General features: G+C 51.9%; 8 protein-coding genes across 8 annotated transcripts; 3 read left to right on the forward strand and 5 right to left on the reverse strand.

Annotated features, from left to right (window-relative positions):
- Nucleotides 1-563: 563 nt before the first annotated feature.
- On the forward strand, nt 564-7652 carry PMZ80_005734 (uncharacterized protein; the record flags this gene model as incomplete). The annotated part of the gene is made up of 1 exon (XM_064874151.1): nt 564-7652. The coding sequence occupies one exon, from the start codon at nt 564-566 to the stop codon at nt 7650-7652; it is 7089 nt and encodes a 2362-aa protein (XP_064729873.1).
- A 737-nt stretch (nt 7653-8389) lies between these two features.
- On the reverse strand, nt 8390-9007 carry PMZ80_005735 (uncharacterized protein; the record flags this gene model as incomplete). The annotated part of the gene is made up of 2 exons (XM_064874152.1): nt 8390-8659; nt 8843-9007. 2 exons carry the CDS (start codon nt 9005-9007, stop codon nt 8390-8392), a joined length of 435 nt encoding a protein of 144 aa, XP_064729874.1.
- Nucleotides 9008-9711: 704 nt separating this feature from the next.
- Nucleotides 9712-10512, forward strand: PMZ80_005736 (uncharacterized protein; the record flags this gene model as incomplete). The annotated part of the gene is made up of 1 exon (XM_064874153.1): nt 9712-10512. One exon carries the CDS (start codon nt 9712-9714, stop codon nt 10510-10512), a length of 801 nt encoding a protein of 266 aa, XP_064729875.1.
- A 338-nt stretch (nt 10513-10850) lies between these two features.
- On the reverse strand, nt 10851-11888 carry PMZ80_005737 (uncharacterized protein; the record flags this gene model as incomplete). Its single annotated transcript, XM_064874154.1, has 1 exon — nt 10851-11888. One exon carries the CDS (start codon nt 11886-11888, stop codon nt 10851-10853), a length of 1038 nt encoding a protein of 345 aa, XP_064729876.1.
- Nucleotides 11889-12171: 283 nt separating this feature from the next.
- PMZ80_005738 (uncharacterized protein) lies at nt 12172-14148 on the forward strand (the record flags this gene model as incomplete). Its single annotated transcript, XM_064874155.1, has 1 exon — nt 12172-14148. The coding sequence occupies one exon, from the start codon at nt 12172-12174 to the stop codon at nt 14146-14148; it is 1977 nt and encodes a 658-aa protein (XP_064729877.1).
- A 390-nt stretch (nt 14149-14538) lies between these two features.
- AHP1 (peroxiredoxin type-2) lies at nt 14539-15567 on the reverse strand (the record flags this gene model as incomplete). The annotated part of the gene is made up of 4 exons (XM_064874156.1): nt 14539-14721; nt 14796-15023; nt 15070-15205; nt 15518-15567. 4 exons carry the CDS (start codon nt 15565-15567, stop codon nt 14539-14541), a joined length of 597 nt encoding a protein of 198 aa, XP_064729878.1.
- Nucleotides 15568-16147: 580 nt separating this feature from the next.
- PMZ80_005740 (uncharacterized protein) lies at nt 16148-18742 on the reverse strand (the record flags this gene model as incomplete). Its single annotated transcript, XM_064874157.1, has 1 exon — nt 16148-18742. The coding sequence occupies one exon, from the start codon at nt 18740-18742 to the stop codon at nt 16148-16150; it is 2595 nt and encodes an 864-aa protein (XP_064729879.1).
- Nucleotides 18743-20582: 1840 nt separating this feature from the next.
- Nucleotides 20583-22853, reverse strand: PMZ80_005741 (uncharacterized protein; the record flags this gene model as incomplete). The annotated part of the gene is made up of 3 exons (XM_064874158.1): nt 20583-22521; nt 22573-22659; nt 22711-22853. 3 exons carry the CDS (start codon nt 22851-22853, stop codon nt 20583-20585), a joined length of 2169 nt encoding a protein of 722 aa, XP_064729880.1.
- Nucleotides 22854-23315: the final 462 nt, after the last annotated feature.

Below are 23315 nucleotides of genomic sequence, written 5' to 3' on the forward strand. Positions count from 1 at the left end.
TAGTGAGGGTCGTTCTCACTCCTGGCAAAGTCGACTCAAGTGATGACACATCAAAAGCTTCTTCGGTGGTCACAAGTCGACACAAGCTGCAAGCAGTCATTAGCTACTCGGAAGATCAAGTCAATAGATGGCAAGACGTGGTCAAGCCCTCGACCAGTGCTTTTTCATTCTGGATTCATTGCCTTCATCGATAGAGGTTCCGACCTCAACGCCTCATACATGGAAGATCCCAATAGTACAATGGTTGGAATCTCAAAGGCCGTGGCGTACATATTCTATCATAAAATGGTCAACGAGTGCTAGAATGTGCTACAGCCTTGAGCGCGTGCGAGTGCTGTGAGGACGCTTGTGGAACTTGTGAGACGGAGCAGGAGTGACTGCAGCCTCCTTAGCGTAGTTGACGACATATTCACTTTACCTGAGAAGCTTTCAGTCTTGATTGCCCTTACACATCAGGATTTGCTTGGCACTGCTGACATCGAGATTTTAGGCTGATCATTCCAACTTATGTCTCCTTCTAGAGGATAATCCACCAAGCAGCGCCTAGACGATAGTTCTGTGGGATGAAGATGCCATTTCCTGGCCACAAGAAGAGTGTGGAACTCTTCGCGCGAGGCGCTGCTGGCTCTGACAGTCCTAAAATACAGAAATTTCCAGTCCTTGAATCGCCGGCTTCTCCAATCGATACCTCCGAAGACGAATACTCAGATGACAGCAGTGAAGAAGCGGACTACTGCAAGCAATATCTGAGGGCCGGCAACTGTGCTTCCATATCTCGAGGATGTCATTCTAGTCATAGAATACCACGATCAGACAGTTCCAGACTCTGGAAGAAGCTCGGATTCAGCGACGTCCCGGGGTGGCTACGAGCAAGATCGAATCAGGACAGATCTTGGTATTCTCAGCCACGTCGATTGACAAAGAAGGGCAATCCCATGCCTGAACGAGGGGAAAAATTGTACTGCACCTTCTTCCTCGAGACTGGAAGATGTAGATATACTCGACCAGGTTGCAGGTATAGCCATGAGGTGCCAGATCTAGGTGATATCGAACTCTGGCAAGCCATTGGCTTCTCTGAAGTACCCCAGTGGCTACGGTCAAGGCTGAGCAAAAATCAGAAGTTTACAAAGAAAGGCAACCGTCTCCCGGAGCCGAACACGAAGGTGTACTGCGACCACTTCCTTCGGACAGAGTACTGTAGATTTGCCCAAGAAGGCTGCATGTACAGCCATGATGTGCCAGATCTGGATGATCTCGAACTCTGGCAAGCGATTGGCTTCACAGATGTGCCTCAGTGGCTGCGTTTCAGAGCTACGTTCACTGAGCATTCACCTCGACAATCGAGAAGAGAAGGCAGAGCGGTCGAATCGGATGGTGAGAGATTGATTGCCAGTGATGACAGTCCTTGGCCCGTGCGCCAACCGCCGAGTGGACCGAGATCGCAACAGATGGATATCTCGCCACCTCCACTAAGAAGGGACATTGGCCGGATGGTCAGCTTCAATTCGCGTGAGCAGGCAGAACGCCACAGACATAGTAGCAGTGCCATGTCAAGACCTGGCCGAGAACGCTTCGAGGAATCTGATGTATATCGGCCCCCATACGAGCAAAACACCGATCGAGCTGCAAATCATTCTCGAGAACGAAACGGTGTTAGGCCAAGGAGGAGGTCAAATGGCTACGACAATCAAGAGCCTCAGAGAGAACAATTACATGTCGCAAGCCACAAGGGGCCCAATCATGATGAAGCACTGAGCAGCGCTGCTCTTGTATCAGGCTCGACCGTCAAGCTCAACCCCTCCAGACAGGATGTGGAGAAGGCAACAACGGGTGTTCGTGATAAACAGCAAGCTACCCCTACCCAAAGAGGCGATGAATCGCATCGAACATATTACGGCAACATGGCCGACACAACCGCAGGCAGCCACAGAAACAGCGGAGATGTCGCTGAGGACAGTACCGCACAGGGCGATCGAAACATTACTCCTGGTATCAGCATCCGAGGCTTAGCTTCAAAGACTACCAACACAAGCACGGACCCTGACACGCCGGCAGTGGGTGTCAATCAGCCCCCGGAAGCTACTGTCTCTGTAGAGATCACGAGGCCCAGCACAGCTGAAGCAGCCGAGCCGCAGAAGCATGCCGGCTTTAACTATCTTGCTGCTCTTTATCCATCAGAGAATCACCCTCACTCCGGCCATGCGGAGAAGACGCGGACATTGAGTCCATACGACCGCAAGAGAGCATCGAATACGCCCCTCTCGGACCTCACAACCTCGAGCAGATCATCATCGCTGAAGAAAAAATGCTCGTCCTGTAAGAAGCCAGAGAGTAATTATCAATTACTAGTGCCTTGCACGACGTGTCCGAGGAAGTATCACAGCATTTGTGGGGATCCTCGACCCAATATGGCACCCAAAGGCAGTTTCGTCTGTGGACGTTGTATTGAGAAGCGAAAGGCAGGAGCTAAGGATAAGGCGCTTGTGCCTTGCCCAACTGCTGGCTCTAGGAATGATGACGGCCCCGCCTTCACGCCTGTTGACGCGGCATCTGCACCCCATGGACCGGCACTTTCACCACCGCAAACTGAAGGTCTGCCCTCTGAACCTTCACTCCACGAAAGTACCGCTGCAAAAGATGATATGGAGCCAGACTGCTCAGATAAAAGAGAAGGAACAAAATATTCTGCCAAAGTGACACCAATGTCTGAACACGAATCGGCCAATGGCCACTTGAAACCGTCGGAGCCCACCAAGCTGGCGGGCTTTGTTCCAGAAACATCTGTCAACGTTAGCAAGTTGTCTGCGGCCAGCATTCCAGAGTATGAAAACGACTCGTGCCAGGTCGCCGAAGAAACACCTCGAACTTCGGCAGCGGATCACCAGAGCGAACATCAGATACCTGCTGTACCCTATCATAGACCGGCAGCTACCGGTATTGGACTGTCGCAGGGGTCGGGCAGCTCGAAAGAACCATCTCAGGCGCCACAACCGAGGAAGGATGGCATTACGGCTTCGTATGATGGCTCGCACGAAGCAGCGAATTATAGCCAGAAGTCATGGGACGACGACAAGGAGAACATGCGAGATATGCCGCCTACTGCGCCCAAAGCCATGAGAGAACGCGCGGCTCTATCATACGACGGGTCGCAGGAGTTACTTGATCGCGGCCAGGCAACGTGGCCTGGCAGCAAAACCACATCTGGGCATGCGTTCGGACGCCGCATGCCGCCGGACGAATACGAACCAAAACCCTACCTGATACACAATCCTTTGGTCTTCGAAGGTGCACAGGAAGACGCAGTGCGCTACAAGAATGTCACATGCCCGTGGTGGGTAGCAGGCAATACTTGCAAGCGCCGTGAAGAAGACTGCATGTTTGCCCATCGACGTACAGGAATAGAGTCTCCTCACGGGACCCGAAGGGCGAAGTATTGGACTTGTCCAAAGTGGCATGCTGCACAAAGAAGCTCCACAGCCGACTTTGTGGAAAGCTGTCCATGGACTCCTGACGAATGTCTCTATGCCCACGAGGACACTGGCTACTACGTTGGCCTTGACGGCAAAGCCCGAAAAAAGCACCTAACTTGCCATTGGTTCTACCACAGAGGTTGGTGTGACAAAACTAGTGAACAGTGTCTATTTGCCCATTGCTGGACTGGACTTGTAGCAGAAGAGCCTGCCTCCAAACCGGCTAGGAGCTCTTTGGGCAGGTATGACGATCGCCATTACCGGCCAGCTGCGACTGAGATACCCACAGTGTCGCGATCTTCAGTAGACGTTACTCAGGGACGCGGAATCTACGATGCGGCTGACACTCAGTCCCCGGTTCAGGAAACGCCTTCAACAGCCATGAACCTACGTCAGACTCATGCCTCGCAACCGAGTCGAGACACAGTCGTGGCCTCCAGCAATACCAACGACGCAGCTGTGCCTCGACCAACGCAAAACATCTTTGTCGAAGCAAGAGCAACTGCGGATCCCAGACAGCGCAAGAGTCGTCAATCTGACGCGGCACCAGAACTCTCAGCGACCGAAGATGGCACGCCTATTGATTCGACCACAGAGAAGCCCGACATGCAAACGTCAGAGCCTGCACTCGCAGCTACTCCAGTACAGCGGCCTCCGGAGACACAGAGGAAAGCCTCGACTGGAGCTGGAGTCAGAGAGTGTAGGTCCTGTGGTAAGAAGGTCATGGGTCGAGATACGTGCATAGCATGCCAGAAGCCAGACGAAGAAGCAGATCAGGCCAGTCCTGTAGCTACCGCTTCTGGTCAACCTAAAAATAGCGGCAAAGCACGTTACGAATCCACAGGGTCAGCTGATATTGATGTTGAGCTGGCATCTCCAATTGAAGACATTGATTTCAATGATGTGTCGATCGTACCACGAGCCACCAAAAAGGTTTTGAAGCGGGCAGCCAGCGGATCAAGACTGTTTACTAGTAACAAGCGCTTTCGACCGAACCCGCCTGCAGCTCCGCTCAGAGAGTCCAAGGTGAAAGTTGTGCTACCTACGCTAGAGGAAATTACTACTGCAGAAAGAGTGAAGAGAGCAGAGGAGAAGTTGGTCAATGCCAAAAAGGACGAAGCATCACTGAGCCGTAAAGGGTTACCTGGTGAACCAGAGATTAATCCAGCACGTTTCGATGCGGAGCTAACATCGATAGCTTTTCCTGTGCCTGGAGCTCGTTCGTCAGTACAGCCGATCGAGGATCCAACAGCCCCACAAGCACTTCAACAATCTACACTCGCACCTTTGAACGAGACAGTGGACGATCAGACCGAATTCAGTACTTCGCAGATACCACAAGCGACGTCACCCACATCGTCGCACGATGACGACAATGAGATATTAGAAGACATCGAGCACAGTACTACCGATCTGACGGCTGGAAGCTCAAGGACGATGAGTACATTCTATTCAGCTTCACAGAGTCTCTGCAGTGACGAAGAGTCAGAAACGTCTCTTGCACTGTTGTCGAAACAACACAAGGAGTCGGCCAGGAAAAAGTCAAAGCAAGAGAATTTGTGGTCGTCCAGCACGAACAATTCTCAGGAGGCGACCACTACCGAGCCTGTCAAGATTCCGGCTCCGTCAAAGCTACCCAACGGTCGGTTCGACTGTCCCTTTTCTTGTGGGCAGACATTTGCTGCCGAGAAGCATGCAACGCGCCATGCCGCCGATCTACATGCCAATGTTATCAAGTACCAGTGTGAAATTTGCTCTAAGGGTTTCTATCGGAAGGATAAGTATCAAGATCACGTCAAGACTCATCCGCGCAAAAAGACTGGCTTGAGCAAGCAGAGCGCTGCGAATGTACATTTTGAAGAGATCGACCAAGGCATCGAAATGCAAGGGATCAATTCTCCCAAAGAGACAGCGGAAGTAGTTGGAAAACGCTCGGTAAATACTGAAGAAACCGATCTGCGCGAAGAACCCGAATTAGGTGTCAGATCGGATGCTTCGTTGTCCGATTCGGCATTTCCAATCGAGTCGGAAACCGAGCCGGAAGACGAAGAGATGACCGATAAAGAGACCGACAAGACCGCAGAGTCTACGAACGACAAGCAGTTTCCTCGTGAAGTGGAAGAAGCTGCTGACTCAATTCCACCTGCTCCTGCCAGTGCCACTCCGCAAGTCCTCAGTAGTGATGAGGACGAGACTGATTCAGACGAATCGGGGGACGAGTCGAAGCGGTCTTGCAAAGACTGTACTAACCGCGGTACAGGCGGGAAGTGTCTACACGATGCACGTGGTAGATTGGATGGTAGGAGATGTGATGACTACGTCTCGGAACGAGTCGCACGCAACATCCGCCATTTTCCTAGCGGCGAAGCATGGAGGACAATCGAAGACGCGGCGCTGCAGTCACGGCCTCGAGGACAAGTACCTCTAATGATGAAGCGGACGGAGGCGAGCACCGGAAAAGGCATTAGAATCACGCCGGAGACTATCACCTTCCAAAATCCAGGTTCTCCAACAACGATGGACTCTGAAGCGATGCTAGAGATACGCAACCACAGTCTGTCCGACATCCTCTTCAAGGTGCAAATACAGCCAGGGCCTTGTGAGCAAGAATGGGAAGCCGGAACGAACTGGGGTCAAATTGATGCTGATCACACAATCAGTGTCTACATTCGCCGCAAGATCAACAGTCTTCGTATACGGTATCAGAAACCGCGTCTTGATCCAGTGCAGTATCCCGAGTACATCACGGTCTCATATACACCTATCAGCAGCGGCGGAAACGGGAGTCGTGTAAACACATGGAGTTACATGGGGGAGCACAAAATCAGGGTGCCGGTAAAATGTGTCGAAGCGCCTGTGTTTTCAGACGTCGATGACAACGACAGCAGTATCGAGGAAGCTTCAGATCTGGATAAAGCAGATGACATTGACCGCGAGGACCATGAGGGGCCAACGCTCTCGGGGGTGAAGATCAATGAGCCTGCGAAGAAGATTCCAGTGGTGCTAGTACCACCAAGGAAGTCAACAGCTAAGCCGCAAACTGAACAACCACCAAAGCTCACCTTGAAATTCTCTGCAAATGCTCGGTCGAAGGGACCTATACCAACGCAGCGACAAGCTCATACACAAAGTACAGCCACCACCAGCACTAACGATGTACCGCCAGTCAAGCCAGGTAGGACACAGGTGGCCGGAGCATCGGGCAAAGAGCGAGATGATTCGGCTCAAGCTAGGCCTGTGAAGAAAATAAACCTCAGAATGGGGCCTGCACCAGTCGGATCACCAGCAGGAGCTTCTCCAGGAACAAAAGCGCAGCATCGAAGAACAGCCAGCCAAATCAACAACACGGAGAAATCACCGCAGCAGAGATCACGGGAGGCTGCAACTTTCGACGTTACGGAGGAAGAGATGCCCAAAGCCCTTGGCAAGAGCGACGCAAGGAAGCCGACACAAGTAGTGTTACAACATCGAAGGACTGTTAGCAACTCCACGAACCAAAGCTCCCGACCACCGCAGAAAGCCCGGCAACCTGTAAAGTCGAATGCACCTTCACCCAAGCTGCTCGCCTCAATAGCTCGCCTCAAATCTCGAGGTGTCAAATTCGAAGAACCCGACACGGACGAAGAAGAGTACGAAGCAGAAAGCGCAAATTCAGCCTCCCACCCATCCGAACAAACCCGCCCACCCCTCGAACCCCTCCAATCCTTCCTCACCACCCGCGACCCCCAAAACCTCTACTATAAACCCTCCAACTCCCTCCTTCCGCCAACCCCTTCCCTCCCTCTCCCCAAAATCACCAAAGGCCAAGGCCTAAAAATCCCCTCCTCAATCCGCCACCGCCAAATGCTCCGTAACCTCTGGCTCCACGGCAACGCACACAAAGAATGTAATCGGGAATTACCGCAGTCAGAGGTCTACGCCATGGTCGAGCGGAAGGTACCTGATGCGAATGATAAGTGGGCGCCTGATACGCTTCAGGTGAGGGAGGAGAAGATTAGTTTTCGGGAGTTTTGTGGTGTTGGGAGGGGGGCGGAGGTTGAGGCTTGTTTGGTGGGGATGGGGGATGGTGTTAGGTTGGCGTGGAGGGAGAGGGGCGAGGGCGGGACTGCTGGGGCGGGAATGGGAGTGGGGAGGAGGAAGAGGGTTGCTGATGGGGAGAAGTGGGGTGTTAGTGAGCGGTGAAAGGGTCGTGTGTATTGTATGAGGAGAAGTGAGTGGATAATAGGCGTTTAGGATGTGGTATGGACGAGATCAAGGATGATGAGATATGGAGTACATGATATCACGGTAGATTGTCTAACTGATTGGCACATCGGAGGTACATGTCCAAAGTAGCTCAGGCAGCAAGACTGCAAAGTACTGGTTGTATTTTCTCGTGTCTCGGTCATGCCTTCTTTCTATGAAGACCATTTGTGAGTGAGCACAGGTCATCGTCACCATCCATATACTTCATGAAGTTTGGTGCAAGTCCTGTCAGTGACTCAACCGCTATTGTGCCAGTCTGCCTGCCCGTGTAGACCGTCGATATCTTCCTGCGCAGGATCCATAGTTCACGATACAGTGGTATCCCGTGGGTCCAAAGCGTAGCGTAGATGATGAAGCGTGAGGCTTGCGTTATCTTTCGTTGCTAGGTGACTGAGGTCATTGATCTTGATCCACAGCTTGCCATATCTTGTAAGGCACGTATGTGTGGTGCCGCATGTGCTGCTGTTATTGCTTGTGCTTTCGACTCATCTGCATGATACATCCAGTTGACACGGGTAACTAAGGTTCTGTTGCGAATGGATCGATCAAGCCGTGGTACTGAACAGTGATGCATTTGACTTTTCGTCCGTGACATCGAGTCGGTCATAACGCCCCACCGCACACTCCCTGTGCGCTCATCCGTATCCTTATGCGCCTCCAACAAGATAATATCCCTACCACATATTAGCCTCAAGCTTCTCCTTCCCCATACAACTCGTCCTCATGCTAGGATTATGATAAGGACGACTCACAGCCATAACAGCACACAACAAACTAACATACGGACTCAACCGTTCGCCGATCCGTGCACTCTTCCAGAATACACTCAGCGGACCGTCTTTCGTCCTGTCGAGGAGGGATGGTGCCATGCTGTGGAGGTAGGTTGAGGTGCAGATGAAGAGGAGGATGACGAGGAGGAGGGATTGGAAGTTGAAGATTGCGGTCTATGCGGGTATTAGTGAGATTCTTGGCGACTTGGGATGGTGTTTCGTGGTGAGGGAAGCGGGTAGGGAGGCAGAGAGGATAGGAAATCGCGGCGCAGGATTCTGATCATGGGGATTCGGGAGTGACTCGACGGCGCAGAGATATGCCAGCGATGTCAATCGGGAAAGGGGCTTGGCACGGACACAGAATGGCAGGCAGAGGAGGCGGAGAAGCCAGGTTGAGAGGGGTGTTGGTTGGTCTATTGGGGAGACCGGAGGTGACTGTTGTTTCTGGTAGAGGCGTGGAGGGTTCGCTGAGATGGCTGCTTCTTCATCTTTGGTGGGAGTATCAGTAGGTTTTGCCGGCATAGTGGAATGTTGTCTGTGTATGATCGTGTTGCTTGGTTTGTGCCTGCACTCCATGTTGCAGAACCTGTCGAAGAAGGCAAGATCGAGCTCGCTGTCTCACGACTGTTTATGCTCGTGGTACAATGTGCTCATACCCAGGCTGCTGACTGCCATGGTGTCCGTACCGGATTCCCTCCTGTGCCAATTGGAAACACGTGTACTTTTGACTTACCATTTTGGCTGCGCCGCGCTTGCGGTGTCCGGAGTCGAGATACTACCAGTAACAGCCCAGGTTCTTGCAAACAGATTTCTGAAATGGGATCGAATGGTTCTCGTTGTCCGCTTATGCCACTTGTTCATTGTTGAACTTACTGTCATCACGTGTTAATGCCTGAGGCAGTATTGCAAACCGAGCATGTGCAATTGCGGCCTTGACGATGCGCTTGATCGACTTCACTTGAGCTTCACATTCATATACTTGTACTACCATTTTCTGCTCTTTCTCATTCCTTCGATCATTGCGCGTCAAGCACTCAACGAACTACGCCCTCGACTAAATCCAGGTTCTACGACATTGCAACTCTACAGCCTACTCCGCCCTTCCGCTTGCGCCAGTCAAGAAACCAATCTGCGCGTGCCAGGACCAGAACGCAGAGAAAGGACCTACGCCAACTTGAGGCCATAGTGCCACTCTCACAGCTCTAACCTCATCCACCACCCTCACAATGGAACCCCGCGCCCGCGCCGCCCGCCACAAACAAACCCTCAACTTCGCCGAAGATCTAATCGACATCCTCCACGGCTCCGGCGCCCCGACCCACCCAGACCTAACGCATCCTCTCCCCGACTCAACCCGCTACCTCACCCACCTCCCCACCCTAAACAGAAACCACACACCCACCCCCTTCGCCAAAACCCAAACAGGACCCAACGCAGATCCCACGCCTAAACCCCAACCATACCCCGAGACTTTGAGAGTGCTCGACGAGATAATAACAGACTACATCATCGAAACCTCCCAAGCTGCACTCCAGGTCGCCACCTACGCAGGGCGCGCGAAATTGAAGTTACCTGATTTCGAGTGGGTTTTGAGACGAGATCGGAAGAAACTAGGCAGGGCGCAGGATATGAAGAGGAAGGCGAAGCGGATTGAGAAGGAGCGTAAGGCTGCGGAGGAGTTCGATCCGAAGAAGGCGAAGTTGCCGGATTTGCAGGATTTGGGGGATTTGGTGGGGGAGGAGGGGACGGGGAAGGGGAAGGGGAAGGGGAGGGGGAGACGGAAGAAGAGGAGTGCGGAGGAGGCGGGGTTGGAGGAGCAGGAGAGGGAGCAGGCGGCGCTTATGGCTGGGAGTGCTGGTGGTGCTGGTGCTGGTGGAGGTGCGAATGGATCGGGAGTTGTGGATGATTTGGGGGATGTGGATGTGGATCTTGATGATAGGTTGAGTGATGATGAGGATAGGGAGAGGGAGAAGGAGAAGGATAGGGATAAGCATAAGAGTAAGAGGGCGAGGAGTGAGCATAATTGAGTTTGAGGGGTGTGAGGAAGAGCTCGAGCATGGATGGGAGGGTACAATGAGGTTGGGAAAGAAGGTTTTCATTTGACATTTGAGCATAGGCGCTGGGGGAGTTTATATTGATTCCGCCGATCAGGCCGCCTCAAATATTTGAAGCTCGACTGAGGCATCTCTATCGATCAATCGAAGGCAGATTTCGAGAATTGCTATAGACCACCACATCATTCATGCTCATTCGTTCTCATGCTCATACCTTCATTTGTTACTCATGACGAACTCCGAACGCCGTACTTTTGATGCAGCCGACCGGCCAGAACCCAAGCCATGAGCATACAGCAACAAATTTATCCTCATACCGCAGACACACTCTCACCTCTGTTCTGCCTCGGACCTCTATTGTCCCTGTTATCTCTGTTCCCCTGCCTCTTCTCACCACCCTGCTGCCCACCACCCTCACCACCACCCATCGTCAACTGCGCCGTCGCAAGTCGATTCGACAGATCCATCTGCGTCCTCACCATGTTCGCCAAATACGAAACAGTCAACACATCCTGAATATGGTTATTGAAATCCTTCTCAATATCCACCGGGTCGACCTTAGGTGCCAGTGCCAACGTGTTGAGTAAGAACTGACCCAGCGCTGTACTCGGTTCCTCCTCTTCTTCAATCACGCCCTCGACGTACTTGCTCACGCGATCCACCATGCCCAGTGTATCCTCCAGGCTCTTCTCTAGACTCTCGATATCAGTTAAGATCCCCGTAGTCCTGCTCTCTGCGTCCTTTGCGTTCTCTAGACTGTCCATGCCCGACCGATCGGCCTCGCTGTAGTTGACCGAGTATGGCACAGGTACAAACGCCGCGCTATCAGCCGCCCGCTCAGGCGTAACTCCAACGGCCGAACTGATATACGCCCGCACCTCGACGTCCTTGCCCGGTTTACTCTCGACTGTCAAATGGACAGCCGGGAACGGGTACGTGCCCTCTCCCTGGCTGGAGTAGTGATTCTGAATCAACGCCGAGAAGGTATTCAGCTCGCTACTCGTAGCATACCAGCCCACGAGCACCTCCTTCGGATTCGCGCGCATGTGCAGTTGCAGCATCGCCTTCTGGTACTCCATGTCTACCTCGACCTGGTCTGTTGTCTCGGTGTGGCCGACGGCAAAGGCACTGTGAATTGTGACGGAGGAATCATCAGTGTCGCTGCGGGTGCCGAGGAGGGTGCCGATTACGCGGGGTTGGTCGGGGGGTCGACGGGAGGAGTGGTCGAGGATGCTGAAGAGGGCTTGGGGTTGGATGCTGACTGTGAGGGGGGTGGTGCTTGGTCCTAGGTTTACGCTGGCTGGGCCGAGGGGGCGCGCCAGGTGGAGGGAGGAGTCTATTTCGACCATGTTGGCGGTTGTGTTCTGGTAGAGAGGAGGTATGGTGTGTGGTACTGTGGTAGGCGTCGCAGTCGTACTCGTAGCCGCAGCCTCGTTTGCGCCCAGTAATTTTTGCGAGAGTGTGCGGGCAATTTGCGGAAGGCACGAACGGGCGTCATGTCACGTGGTGATAAGGGTTGGTCCTGCCGATCGAGGCCCGATAAGGAATCTGAGCATCAAAAGTCCCAGGAACGTTGCCACTTCCTACTTCTTTTTCTCCTTGGTGGGTGTTGCACCAGTGGAAGACGACAATATGGCGGGACATGATGTACTCCGAAAAGACCAACTTGAGGTTAGTTTGCATAATGAGAAGAAGCTCATTGAGGAGGGCGTCTTGAAAGAGGACAACCCCCTTGACGTCAGTGAGAACTTCCGGAAATTATGTGAGGCTTCTCGGAGAGGAGATTTGAAGGTCTGCCAGGAGATGATCCAGGAAGGTGTTAATATTAATGCGAAGGACACATACGACTATACGCCCCTGATTCTGGCTAGTCTATGTGGTCATTATGAGACCGTTCAGCTGCTGTTGGAATCTGGCGCTCTCTGTGAGCGAGATACGTTTCAGGGCGAGCGCTGTTTGTACAACGCTTTGAACGACAAGATACGGAATCTGCTACTGTCGTACGATTATTCAAAATCGACAGACCCTCTTCAGCCCCTGGCAAGCCATTTGACCAGTCTGCTATACAGGACTCAGCCGAGGACCTCAGATATTGTGGTATCCTCGAGCACCGAGTCCGACTCGTTCAATCTGCACAAATTCGTTCTCGCCGCCAGATCACCCTACTTCAAGAAGAAACTGGATGCGGCGCCAGAGACACTAGCCTGGAAATTACCAACCTCGATACCCGGTCCATCTTTTGGCATTGCTCTCAAACATTTGTATCTTGCCGAGCTTCCGAGAGAAGTCGGTGGTGGATGGGGTACTGGTTACTCTGACTCGGATATTTTGGCTGGAGTTGATCGTATCAGCAAACATCTTGAAATCAAGAACTTGTCCGAGACCATTCTTGATAACAGCGATCGGAGGTTAGTACGGCAAAGGCGGCAGGATGATGTCCAGTTTGCGGTCAGTCAAATTGGTGCATGGTTCCAGAATAATGTACTGTACCATGCTGTACAGACAGATACCTCGAAAGCAGACGATGTGAAATGGGACCGGAATAATGGTATCTTTGCTGATATCCTGCTCCGAGCAGACGAGGATGAAGATGAAGAAGAGGATATCGAGACTGCCCTGAACAAGGTTGCAAGAGGAGAGTCAGTCAACACGAATGTCCTCGGTATCCCTCTTGGCGCGTCAGCACAATCTTCAAGATCACCCTCACGAACAAGACGACCTCGAAAATCCGTACTATACCCCTGCCACAAGGCTATGCTCATCCGCTCAGAGTTCTTCATGACTATGTTCGACTCCTCCTTCAAAGAAGCACAAGACACACCTCATCTTCAGATCATCCCGATCGACTGCTCACCCGCAGTGCTTGAGATCATCCTGACATTCCTGTACACTGAAAAATCCGACTTCGGTCTCGATATCGCAATCGACGTCCTCTTTGCAGCAGATATGCTCTTCCTTGAGAAATTGAAGACAAAGGCTGCGGTCATCATATCGACGCTGGGTAACGGCACAGCGACAGGCATGCAGACCGAAGTCCAAGCAGACGACATCGACCTTGACATCTATGAGATTCTGCGCGCCGCATGGACCACTAGAGTACAACGGCTCGAAGAGTTCGCAGCACGATACATCGCCTACAGGCTTGAGCAATACATCGATGAGCCTGCATTTGCCGAGGTTGTGAAGGAGTCAGCTAGTCGTATCCAAGCACGTCAGGAAACTGATACCATCGAAATCCTGGACGACATCAAGTACTACCTCAGCGAACGATTCAGATTGCGCTTCGAGGATACCGGCTTTGATGAAGCTGTGGCTGCTGAAGAGCAAGCACAGCAGGAAGCGCTTGCTCAAATAGACGCAAGGTCCTCCGAAAACGCCCAAGTTCAGCCTGTTCCCGCCAGCAAAGGCGTGCCGACGGATGAAGGTGTTGACATGAGCTCACCACCACGAGAAGTGGAAGAGCAGACAGAGGAAATGATGCAGGAAGGCGTGATCCGTACACTGGACGGTGATATCGCCGGTGATGAGTTCGAGCAGGATGCTATGAACTACCAGATTCTGCTCGGCAAGATCGAAGGGTTGCTGGAGAACCTCAAGTTAGATGCTTAAGCGCCACGACCATTTAAAGGTAGGTACGACCGTACCGAGCTTTGACGTGGTGTGGTTCCCGAACATCAGTTTGGGTCAAGGAAGCCATGTTCGGTTGTGCCTGCCAGAAACATGCACGCTCGATCTGCGACGCGCCTACTACACTTACCATGACTGCACCGGGCAGATCTTGAGGTTAACCAAAAAAAAAACTGCAAGGCGTATGCCACCCCGACGTGAGGCGACTAACAACCCTGCAGTATGCTCGATAGATCGCATTCTAGCTCAATTATCATCTATGAACGGACTGTGGGCAGCGTTCGACCTAGCGCTAAATCACCAAACTACAGAACCTTGAGCTAGTCTCTGACCACGCCCTTCTATTACGCAATCGCGCTCACATGGCAACCCCTACAACTTCGCCAACACAGCCAGCGCCCCACTAACCGTAACATCCCGTCCCGGCTCCTTCTCAGCATACACCACCTTCCCATGATCAACAACCATCGCATACCTCGCCGTCCGATTCGGACTCACGCCCACATCCCAGCCAATCGACTTGCTGAATTTACAGTCCGGGTCGGTGAGGAAGAGCTGCCATATACACATCAGCATAGATCCTGCCGCGAAACGCTATCAAGCTCAGGAAGCGAACAGGGCAAACTTACAATTTCGTCTTTAATCCCGTTTACTTTTCCCCACGCGCTCATGACGAATGCGTCGTTTGAGGCGAGGACGCAGACGAGGTCGACGCCTTTCCCTCTGATTTCGGAGATCTTCTCGATGTAGCCGGGGAGATGGCGGACCTGGGTGGGGTGGGACGGTATTAGCGGGTCCGAGGCAGAGATGGGTAGTGATGAGCTGAATGTGCGAGCTGTCGCAAGGGAAGGAGGTCGCTGGAAGAGAAGAGATGGAGAAGTAGAAGCGAAGACGGGAACTTACCGAACACCCAGGTGTAAACGCCCCCGGAACAGCAAAGAGAACAACCTTCTTATCCTTGAATTCCTCACTGGCCTTAAACGAGATGGGGATGCCGCAGGATGTGGGGGAGTCGTTCTCGGGGGTCCAGGGGATGTATCTAGATGGGTTGACTGGTCAGCATCGCATTATAGAGAGTGGTGGCAGCATCATCGCATATAGAACACCACAACTGTGGATATATAGACTGAAATAGATAGATATAGTTGGATCCAAACCAAGCAACGAGCCATATATTCCTTGGACGATATATATTGCTCTGCTGGCGCCATCCATCACTGTTTTTCAGTCCCAGTGTTGCGGCGCGCCAAGATGACCATCAACTCATGCGTTTACCTAACACTGACAATGACAGTCTCGACTGCCTAGCCATATTACACTCGAGAACATAACAAAACAAAATAGGACTTACGAAAACTCCACGCCCTCTGGGAACGTATCTCCCTCCTTGAGCCCAGCCATTTTGGTTTGCCCTAGGTTATCGTCCGACGGCTTGATCGTACGGTTGATGGTATGAATTTCAGGCTGTCTTGACGGGCGATGTACAGGTATCAAGCAAGTAGCTCTATAGTGGATAGATCTGGTCCAAGTCTCTGATCACACGAAGACTGATAGTATGTCCGGATATAGAACTCTGATAGAAGGAAGTATCGACCGGGCATCTCAGTGCCCCGCGGCACACTACCGGACTTTCGCCGAGGCACGTTATCAGGAATGATTGCTCAGCAATACGAAACGGTCCGGAGCGAGTCTGCAATGGGCGACAGGGACAGTATTCTTTCTGGACTTCAAGCTGGTAGGTAGTGTTAAGTGACTGGTTTCAACTAACGAAAAGGGGTATCTCTATGAAATGATGTGGTTCAGCGCCAGGTCGTTGTGACAGTGACACCCTGCACGCCTCCTCTCTCCAGCCTCTCCTCGCCGGCCTACCGTGGTAATATACAAGAATATTCATCTCCTCCGGACCTAAATGTCATCGACATCGTGAATACTGTGCTCTCAATCCTGCATCTCATCTCAACCGAGATCTCATGCCGGAAGCTCAAATAGCATAATTCTCCGCATGCAAAAAGATCTCATCCCGATTCGGATCCGTCCAAACCAACCTCTGCAGATCCGCAACCGTACTCGCAACATCACACCTCATAGCCGGCGGCCCACAAACATATATACACGTCCGCCTGCTAAACTCACTCGATAGATTCTTCAGCATGAACGGGATATCCGGTCGTCCGTACTCCGTTCTCCAGCCGTCATTGCGCTTAGCTGCTGTTGTCGAGTAGAGTGAGGCTCGGTTTGGAAGAGCGGAGAGCGGTGTGGCTGCTGCTCTGTTGTCGCCTGTTAGACCGCCGGGTGTGTGTGCTACCGCTGGCTCTGTTGGTGGGAGTGTGCCTGGTAGGAACGCGAAGCGCATCAGTGACTTCTGGAAGTTGGTTGGTGTTTGTGGGAAGCCGAAGTCGAAGCCAGAGGTGCGTTTGTCGTCGTTTTCTGGCGTTCGGGGCGACATCGCCCAGTCGTTTGTTGCGACGTGAGATGCTCGACCTGATGTGCCGCGATGCTGATTGTAGAGTTTCTCTGTTTGTGTCATAGCTTCGGCGTCCCTTTGCATTTCTGAGAGGGTCGAGCTTGCTCTCTTGGAGTCAATATTTGTCCTGCCGGAGTAATCGCTTTGGCCAGGTGGTGGTGGGAAGTACGGCTGTCGAGTGATTGGTGAAGCGAATTGTTTTTGTGGTAGTGCAGTTACGAGGTCTTCTTCCTCATCACTCACTCCGTAGTCCTGCATTATCCTTGAATCACGCTTATTGCTCACTCCTTGCATAACACCATCAACCTTCTCCGCTATCAGCTGACTCAGTTGGTTCTGCTTGCCATCAGCTCCGACACCGAATATACCAGTGTTGTATCTCTTGGCACTTGTGATGAAGAAGTGGCAGTGCACAGAGCCTGCCGGTGCATACTCCCGACAGATCCTTAGCTCCTCCTTGAACCACTCCATAATTTCAGGCCGCTTCATCGCCCAAATGACGTGCACACTTCGTGTTGTAGCTTTGCCATCACGCATGCGCTTCACAAGATCAAGCAGTTGCGATGCAATGGCGGTGATACCTGAACCGCCAGCAAAGAAAATTACCTGATCAAATGAAGACATCTGCCTTTGCATGCCACCATATGGACCCTCAATAAATGATCGATAAGTCTTGTATGGTCCCTTCTTCTGCGCTGTATCGTACACTCGTCGAGTGAAGCCGCTGAATGGTCGAAAAACTAGAGTCAAATCCCTGAACTTGTCACCATAGTCTGATGGGAAGTCTTCGCTGCACAGGGAGGCGATGGTGAATGGATGGTTCTCCATAACTGAGATACCCGGCATCCGTAGGTAAGCATATTGACCCGGCTTCCATCTGGTTTGTGTTGGGATGGTGACTTTGACTGCATTTTCTGGCAGTATACTAACTGCAGATTCTTCGCCAATAAGCCAAGAAGGTCGGAAAGGATTCATCCAATTGAGATAGAAGACCCGTGCGATCAGCGAGATGATCATCATGATGACAGTGGTGTATAGGTATGCCCATGAGGTGAGGTAGTTGTGGCAGTGCCAGAAGAGGAGTCCGATGAAAGCCCATGCGACTGGAATGTGCATGAAAACAAAGACCTCGTAGAAGCGATTCCTCAGGACTGGCAAGGAGTGGACGAACAAGAAGATCAGTGGACAGAGCGCACAGATGCCGGTTGTGAAGATGTAGTACTGCTGGTTAAAGTACAGCTTGAACTTGGCGAATCCTTCTGGGTCCTTCATTGACTGATACCAGTATGGTACTGCATGAATGATGGACAAGATAATGCAGAGATATGCACCCCATCTGTGCAGGACTATTAGTCTTTCGTGACCGATGCCAGTCATGAAAGAGATGACGTTTGCCTTAGAGGCGAGTGCTGTTATCCACGGCACCAGTGCAATTGCCATCATGCCAGCTCGAATAGCAACCGGTGGTGAGCCGAATTCCATTGTCTCGTAGAAGAGTGGTTGTGGCAGGAAGCAGTATAATATGGAGAAGACTAGTCCAATCATAATGATGACCAGAACGGCAGCTGATGGAAACGTAAAGCGCCAGCCTCTAACCTTGAGGACTGGCATCGGTCTGTAGAAGACGTATCTGAAGACTGAAATGACATTATTGAATGGAGCAATAGCCGAAGCCGTTGACTGCTGCTTCTGTTGCCTGTGTAGCAATGGTCCTGTTGGTGGAAAGAAGACTTGTCTCGAGTTGTCTGTTGCTGTGCTCGGCATGTCCCATGGTGAATTGGCAGACACTGCCGAAGCCGATATGGCTGAAGTGATAACCTCATCCTTGTAAAGTGCTATCCGTATCCGGTCGCCCCAGTAGTTCCATATCCTTAGGGCGGTCGCGAAAAACAGCAGTATTATGCAAAAGTATACCCATCCCAGGGCATATTTGTCTGCTTGTGTCCACGGGTCCTGCTTGATTGCATCTATGAGGTGCGGTGGTGTTGTGCTGTTGATAGGTATCCTCACTCTCTTTACCAACTCTATTATGTGTTCCTCGGCGTGTGCTAGCTCTTGCGGTACTTTCTTCACCAAGTCTTCGAGTATGTGCGGCGCTGGTATCGAAGGCATATTGGGCAGCACCGCGGCTCCTCGGACAAGTGCTCAAGCCAGACCGGCCACGGCGTCGCAGATAAAGACACGACTGTGCACTTCTATGCCGGAATGTCTGTGTAACCTTCGTCGGCGGATCGGTGGTATAACTCGTCAGTCGATAGGCTTGTCTCTTGAGTTCGGATTGCGGCGCTCGTTTCAAAAACGCGGGTTTTGTTCTAGATGATCACGGAATATGGTGGAAGGCCAGCTTCGTTTGAAATATGCAGACGTCGAGTTCGGGACAGCGAGGGAATGGGAGTTGGTCAAGTCGTGATGCAAGGTGAGCACAGCTGGTCGATAGCAACCTGTTCTGGGGACGCACAGAGCATGGGGCCGTTCAACTACTTGACTCCTCCTCGCGAGCTGAAGCTTTAGACGAGGAAACACTCTTCTAAGCGCGCGATCAAGTCAAAGCTCGAGGTTGAGGTGATGTTCGCACATGGAAGCGGTTCGTAGGTCTCGTCTAGAAGCACGGACAGGGTGATGGATGTACTCACCGTGATAGTTCAGTTAGCTCTGAGCGTGTACTCGAAGTGGTATCGAAAAGCTGCAAGCTCTTAGGCTAAGTCACACATTGGCACATATTGCGACCACACGCAGGCGGTCTGGTCGTGCAGCCATGAGCGGCTGCGAATGGACGGGCATTGGTGAGTGGGTAAGTCCCGAGGACTCGATCGGCAGCATGGGCACTGGCAGGGTCGTGGTGGGAAGTATCGACTGGTGCGGGCCGACAAAGTGGTGGGGAAGCAGGACAGCGAGGTCGAAGACTTTCTGGAAGACATTACATTGTGATTGGTGAGAGCATGGGTGATAATGCTCAAGTTCCTGCAGACTGGCCGCAGGTTGAAGTTGTGTAGCAGTGGGAAAGAACAAATCAAAGCGGCGGAAGTAGCGCTGGCCAATTGATCCATTGCTAGCGTGCCGAGCGGACTCCATTAGTGCATGTGCCTCCCAACCACTCATATTACACAGCACTTCCAAGACAACCAGGTCACTGATCATTTGACCTTCAACATCACTAATAATGCGAGATAGTCTTCCTTCGCTTCGTGCCGATTATCCTATCCCGTGGACGATCTCGTTGATTTTCAGATACCCTCTTGTTCGTGGGTCGGTGGTCTAAGACAGGGGTGAGCCATCTTCGATGGCCTGTGTGCGAGAACGAGAGCAATTTGCAGCGGGTGTCGGAGAGGAGAAGTAGAGCAAGGTACAGATAGATGAAAGTCAAAAGTAACAGAGTACAAACTCGAAGCTCGACCGAAGCTACTGTAGACAACAAACAGCATTGCTCCGAGCACACATGGAAAGTTTCGTCTGCAAGCACTTCCGAGCAAAACCAGTGCAACACAAGCGCCAAGCGCGCATCCCTCGCTCGCTGCACCTCGTACATCATTCTACATGGAGAAAAGGTCAAGCAAGAAACATGCAGTGTACGCAGTAGAGTAGTGCTACCAACCGAGTTCCCGTTGTTCACGGCGGCTCAGGGCGCTTGATGCCTTATGCGCATTAGTACTTTAATGCTCGTGATTGTAGATCATCGTTCACGTTGCTCGTGATGTGACTCTCAAGTGTCTACATATCAGACACGAGTGTCTTGATCGGAGGAGAATTGTCCCTGGTCCACCTCCACATGTGCCGTTTGAGCCGCAACGACCTTGATCCATGCATCAAGGATAGTGTCCACCAGGGGTTGTTTGCCCGAAGAGCGCTTGAGAACTACACAGGCATGTCGATCACCTCCATCTCCTTCCACCAGCATGTTTCGAGCTCCGCTGTCAACCCCTGCATCAAAATACTCCGAACACATGGCACACACTCATCCCAAACTGAACTGCAACACGTTGATGGACCAGGCAGGCACATCCCAACTGAATGTCTGCCCATTAAAACTCGGAAGATTTGTGATAGGCGCAGGCGCCACAACAGTCTGGTTGTTGATGTAGTTAAACGAAGACAGACTCGGCGCTGTGATCATCGTGCCATTGGCGGCAGTCAACGCCCTGTCCGTATCAATTGTCAAGGGTATACTGCTGTTCCCTGAGTTAACGACCTTGAAGTACATCGTCGTATCTCCTTCATCTACACTCGACGCCCACCACAAGGGGTTGAAGTCTCCAGACACAGTCGTCACAGGTAACGTCTCAGCACCCCGGAAGTGAGCAAACAGCTGCTCCATGTAGTAGCTCGCACTCTTGACTGTCTCGTTGAAGTTCGCTGTGAAAGAAACGAGGTTCGGCGTCCAATTTTCCCAATTCAGATTTGCGAGAGACGGGGCGTAGGCGATGAAGTCTATTACCGAGGGGTTTCGTTCTGCACCCAGAAGGTACACGCCTTCGCCGATAGCGGACATGAGGTTCGGGTAGGGGATATGGATGCCAAGCGGGTTTGAAAAGTTGACGGATCCCGAGGGCACGTCGTACTGGAAGACCGAGGATTCACCAATGAAGATTGTGACTCCCTCATTGTTTGTCTCCTGTTGCCAGTTATCGAAGAGATCAAAGTTCTCGAGGAAGAAACTGGGTGTCTGGTAATCGTGTTTGTCCCAGATGCCGCCACTAGGAATAGTGATGTTGTATTCGTCATTTTCGTTGAATGTTGAGGAGATTATCGTCAGGTGAGGATAGGCCTGCTTGATTCCCTGGTAGAGGATTGGGAATCTGTAGGGGTAGGTTGTGCTGAACCAGTCTTCGTTACCAATTTCGACGTAGTTGAGTTCGTATGGTTCTGGGTGACCATATTCTGCTCGCTTGCCTCCCCAGTATGTGCCGACATCGCCAGTGATGAATTCGAGCTCATTAAGAATGTCCTCCAGCACCAGGTTCATTCTGTCTTCTGGGAACGAAACACCCTCTTGACCAAAGATATCAAGCGAAAAGCCAGCGTACAATCCCAGTAGTGGCTGCAGACCACCGGCTTCACAGAAGTCGAGGTATTCCATCAAGCCCAGGCCGTTTGTGTTGTAGTATCCCCAGTCGCCGACCCGGCCTTTGCGGTTGATCAGAGGACCAATCGTCTCATTCCACTTCCATCTCTGGTCGATGGAGTACCCTTCGAGGTTGTTACCTCCAGGGAAACGTAGGAATTTTGAGCCAAGCCCAACAATAGTTTCGCCAAGATCCTTACGAATCCTCGTACCTTCGTATGTCTCACCAAACAAGCTTGTGAGCCCGAAGTAGTAAGTATTGCCTGCGACCTCTGAGGCATTGAATGTGATCGCGAAAGTGTTGTTCGAGTCCGGCGCCATGGCTTGATTAACCAACTGAGCCTCGAAATGCTCGTATTCGAAGCTCGACACGTTTGTAGTCGGGATCTTGCTACTTACCCATGTCTCACCCGTCAGGTTTGACCTCAAACTTACATTGATGCCGGATAAGGTGCCATTGTTGCGCGGGCCATTAGACTTTGCGTAGAAGGAAGCATCGTACGTTTGCGGTCGCACATCGATCCCCCACCAACCTTCATTCAGAATGCCGACCTCGCCAGTGACGTTGAACGGGATGTCAAGCTGCAGGACGATCGGAAGTGCTTCAGACAGTGGGTGTAGCTGAGTCAAGCTAATGAACACATCTCCGATAGGTTTCCAACCTGTCGTCACTGGTCCGAATGGGATAATCGGGTTCTCAGAGCCGATGATCGAATTTCCTGGGACGCCAGGTAGTGAACCTGAGGTTGCACCGGAGCCTTGAAATGCTCTGTTGACTAACAGCTCTCCGTACATTCCGCCATCACCAGAATGCGAAATGTCCTCGTGCATCCTGCGTCAGATGTCAATTGACTGGCCCGGTCCGTCTTGACGAAGAACTTACCATCCATAGAGGTAGGGTGCTGTTTTGTTTCTACCACCATTCTTTAAGGAGATAGATACTTCGACAGGGCCGGGGTGGCCATAGTACCTGTTGTCCTATCAGCTCTGTCAACCTGCTTGAGTGATGTGCTTAACCTACTGCGTGTAGTTGATGAACTGTGTCGATGGAATCTCAGGTACGGATGGTGTTACGCCTGTCTCATTGGTCTGTCTCCTAGCTAAAGGGGATGCGCTGACGAGGCTCGCCGCGGCAAGCGCGACAATCTGAAGCTTATCTAGCATATTGTCAATCGGATGCTCACAGGTGCGTTCGTCACAGCTTCCTTACCTCGATGCCATGCTCAAGAGCTTTTATACGGTCTTGCTCACTGTAGTCCATGACGAAAGCATGCCGCCGGTGCCATCTTCATCCCACCGGAGTACATGCGTCGATCATGAAATTAGGCAAAATGATGATCTACAGCTCGGCATTTGAAAACCCCAGATTTGCCTCAACGTTTGGGAGGGAATTTGAGCTTGAAGCTGTGTCTTCCCTGCGAAGCGAACTTTCTCCGCACCAAACGACGGATCTTGCATCTGGTCTTGGCGAGCTATGCTAATCGAGGCAGGTGCTTTTGACCATGTCGAGTGGTACGAACAAGGTACCACAACCCATATCCTCGAAGATCAAAAAGGATCCTGCCGACAAGTAGCACAAATATACGCCAGAGCAGATTGGTCTCTGAGCCTGTGTAGGAGCTTAAA

This window comes from Knufia obscura, assembly GCF_036327395.1.
Source record: "Knufia obscura strain CCFEE 5817 isolate CBS 148926 chromosome Unknown scaffold_6, whole genome shotgun sequence".
NCBI classification, from domain to species: Eukaryota; Fungi; Ascomycota; class Eurotiomycetes; order Chaetothyriales; family Trichomeriaceae; genus Knufia; species Knufia obscura.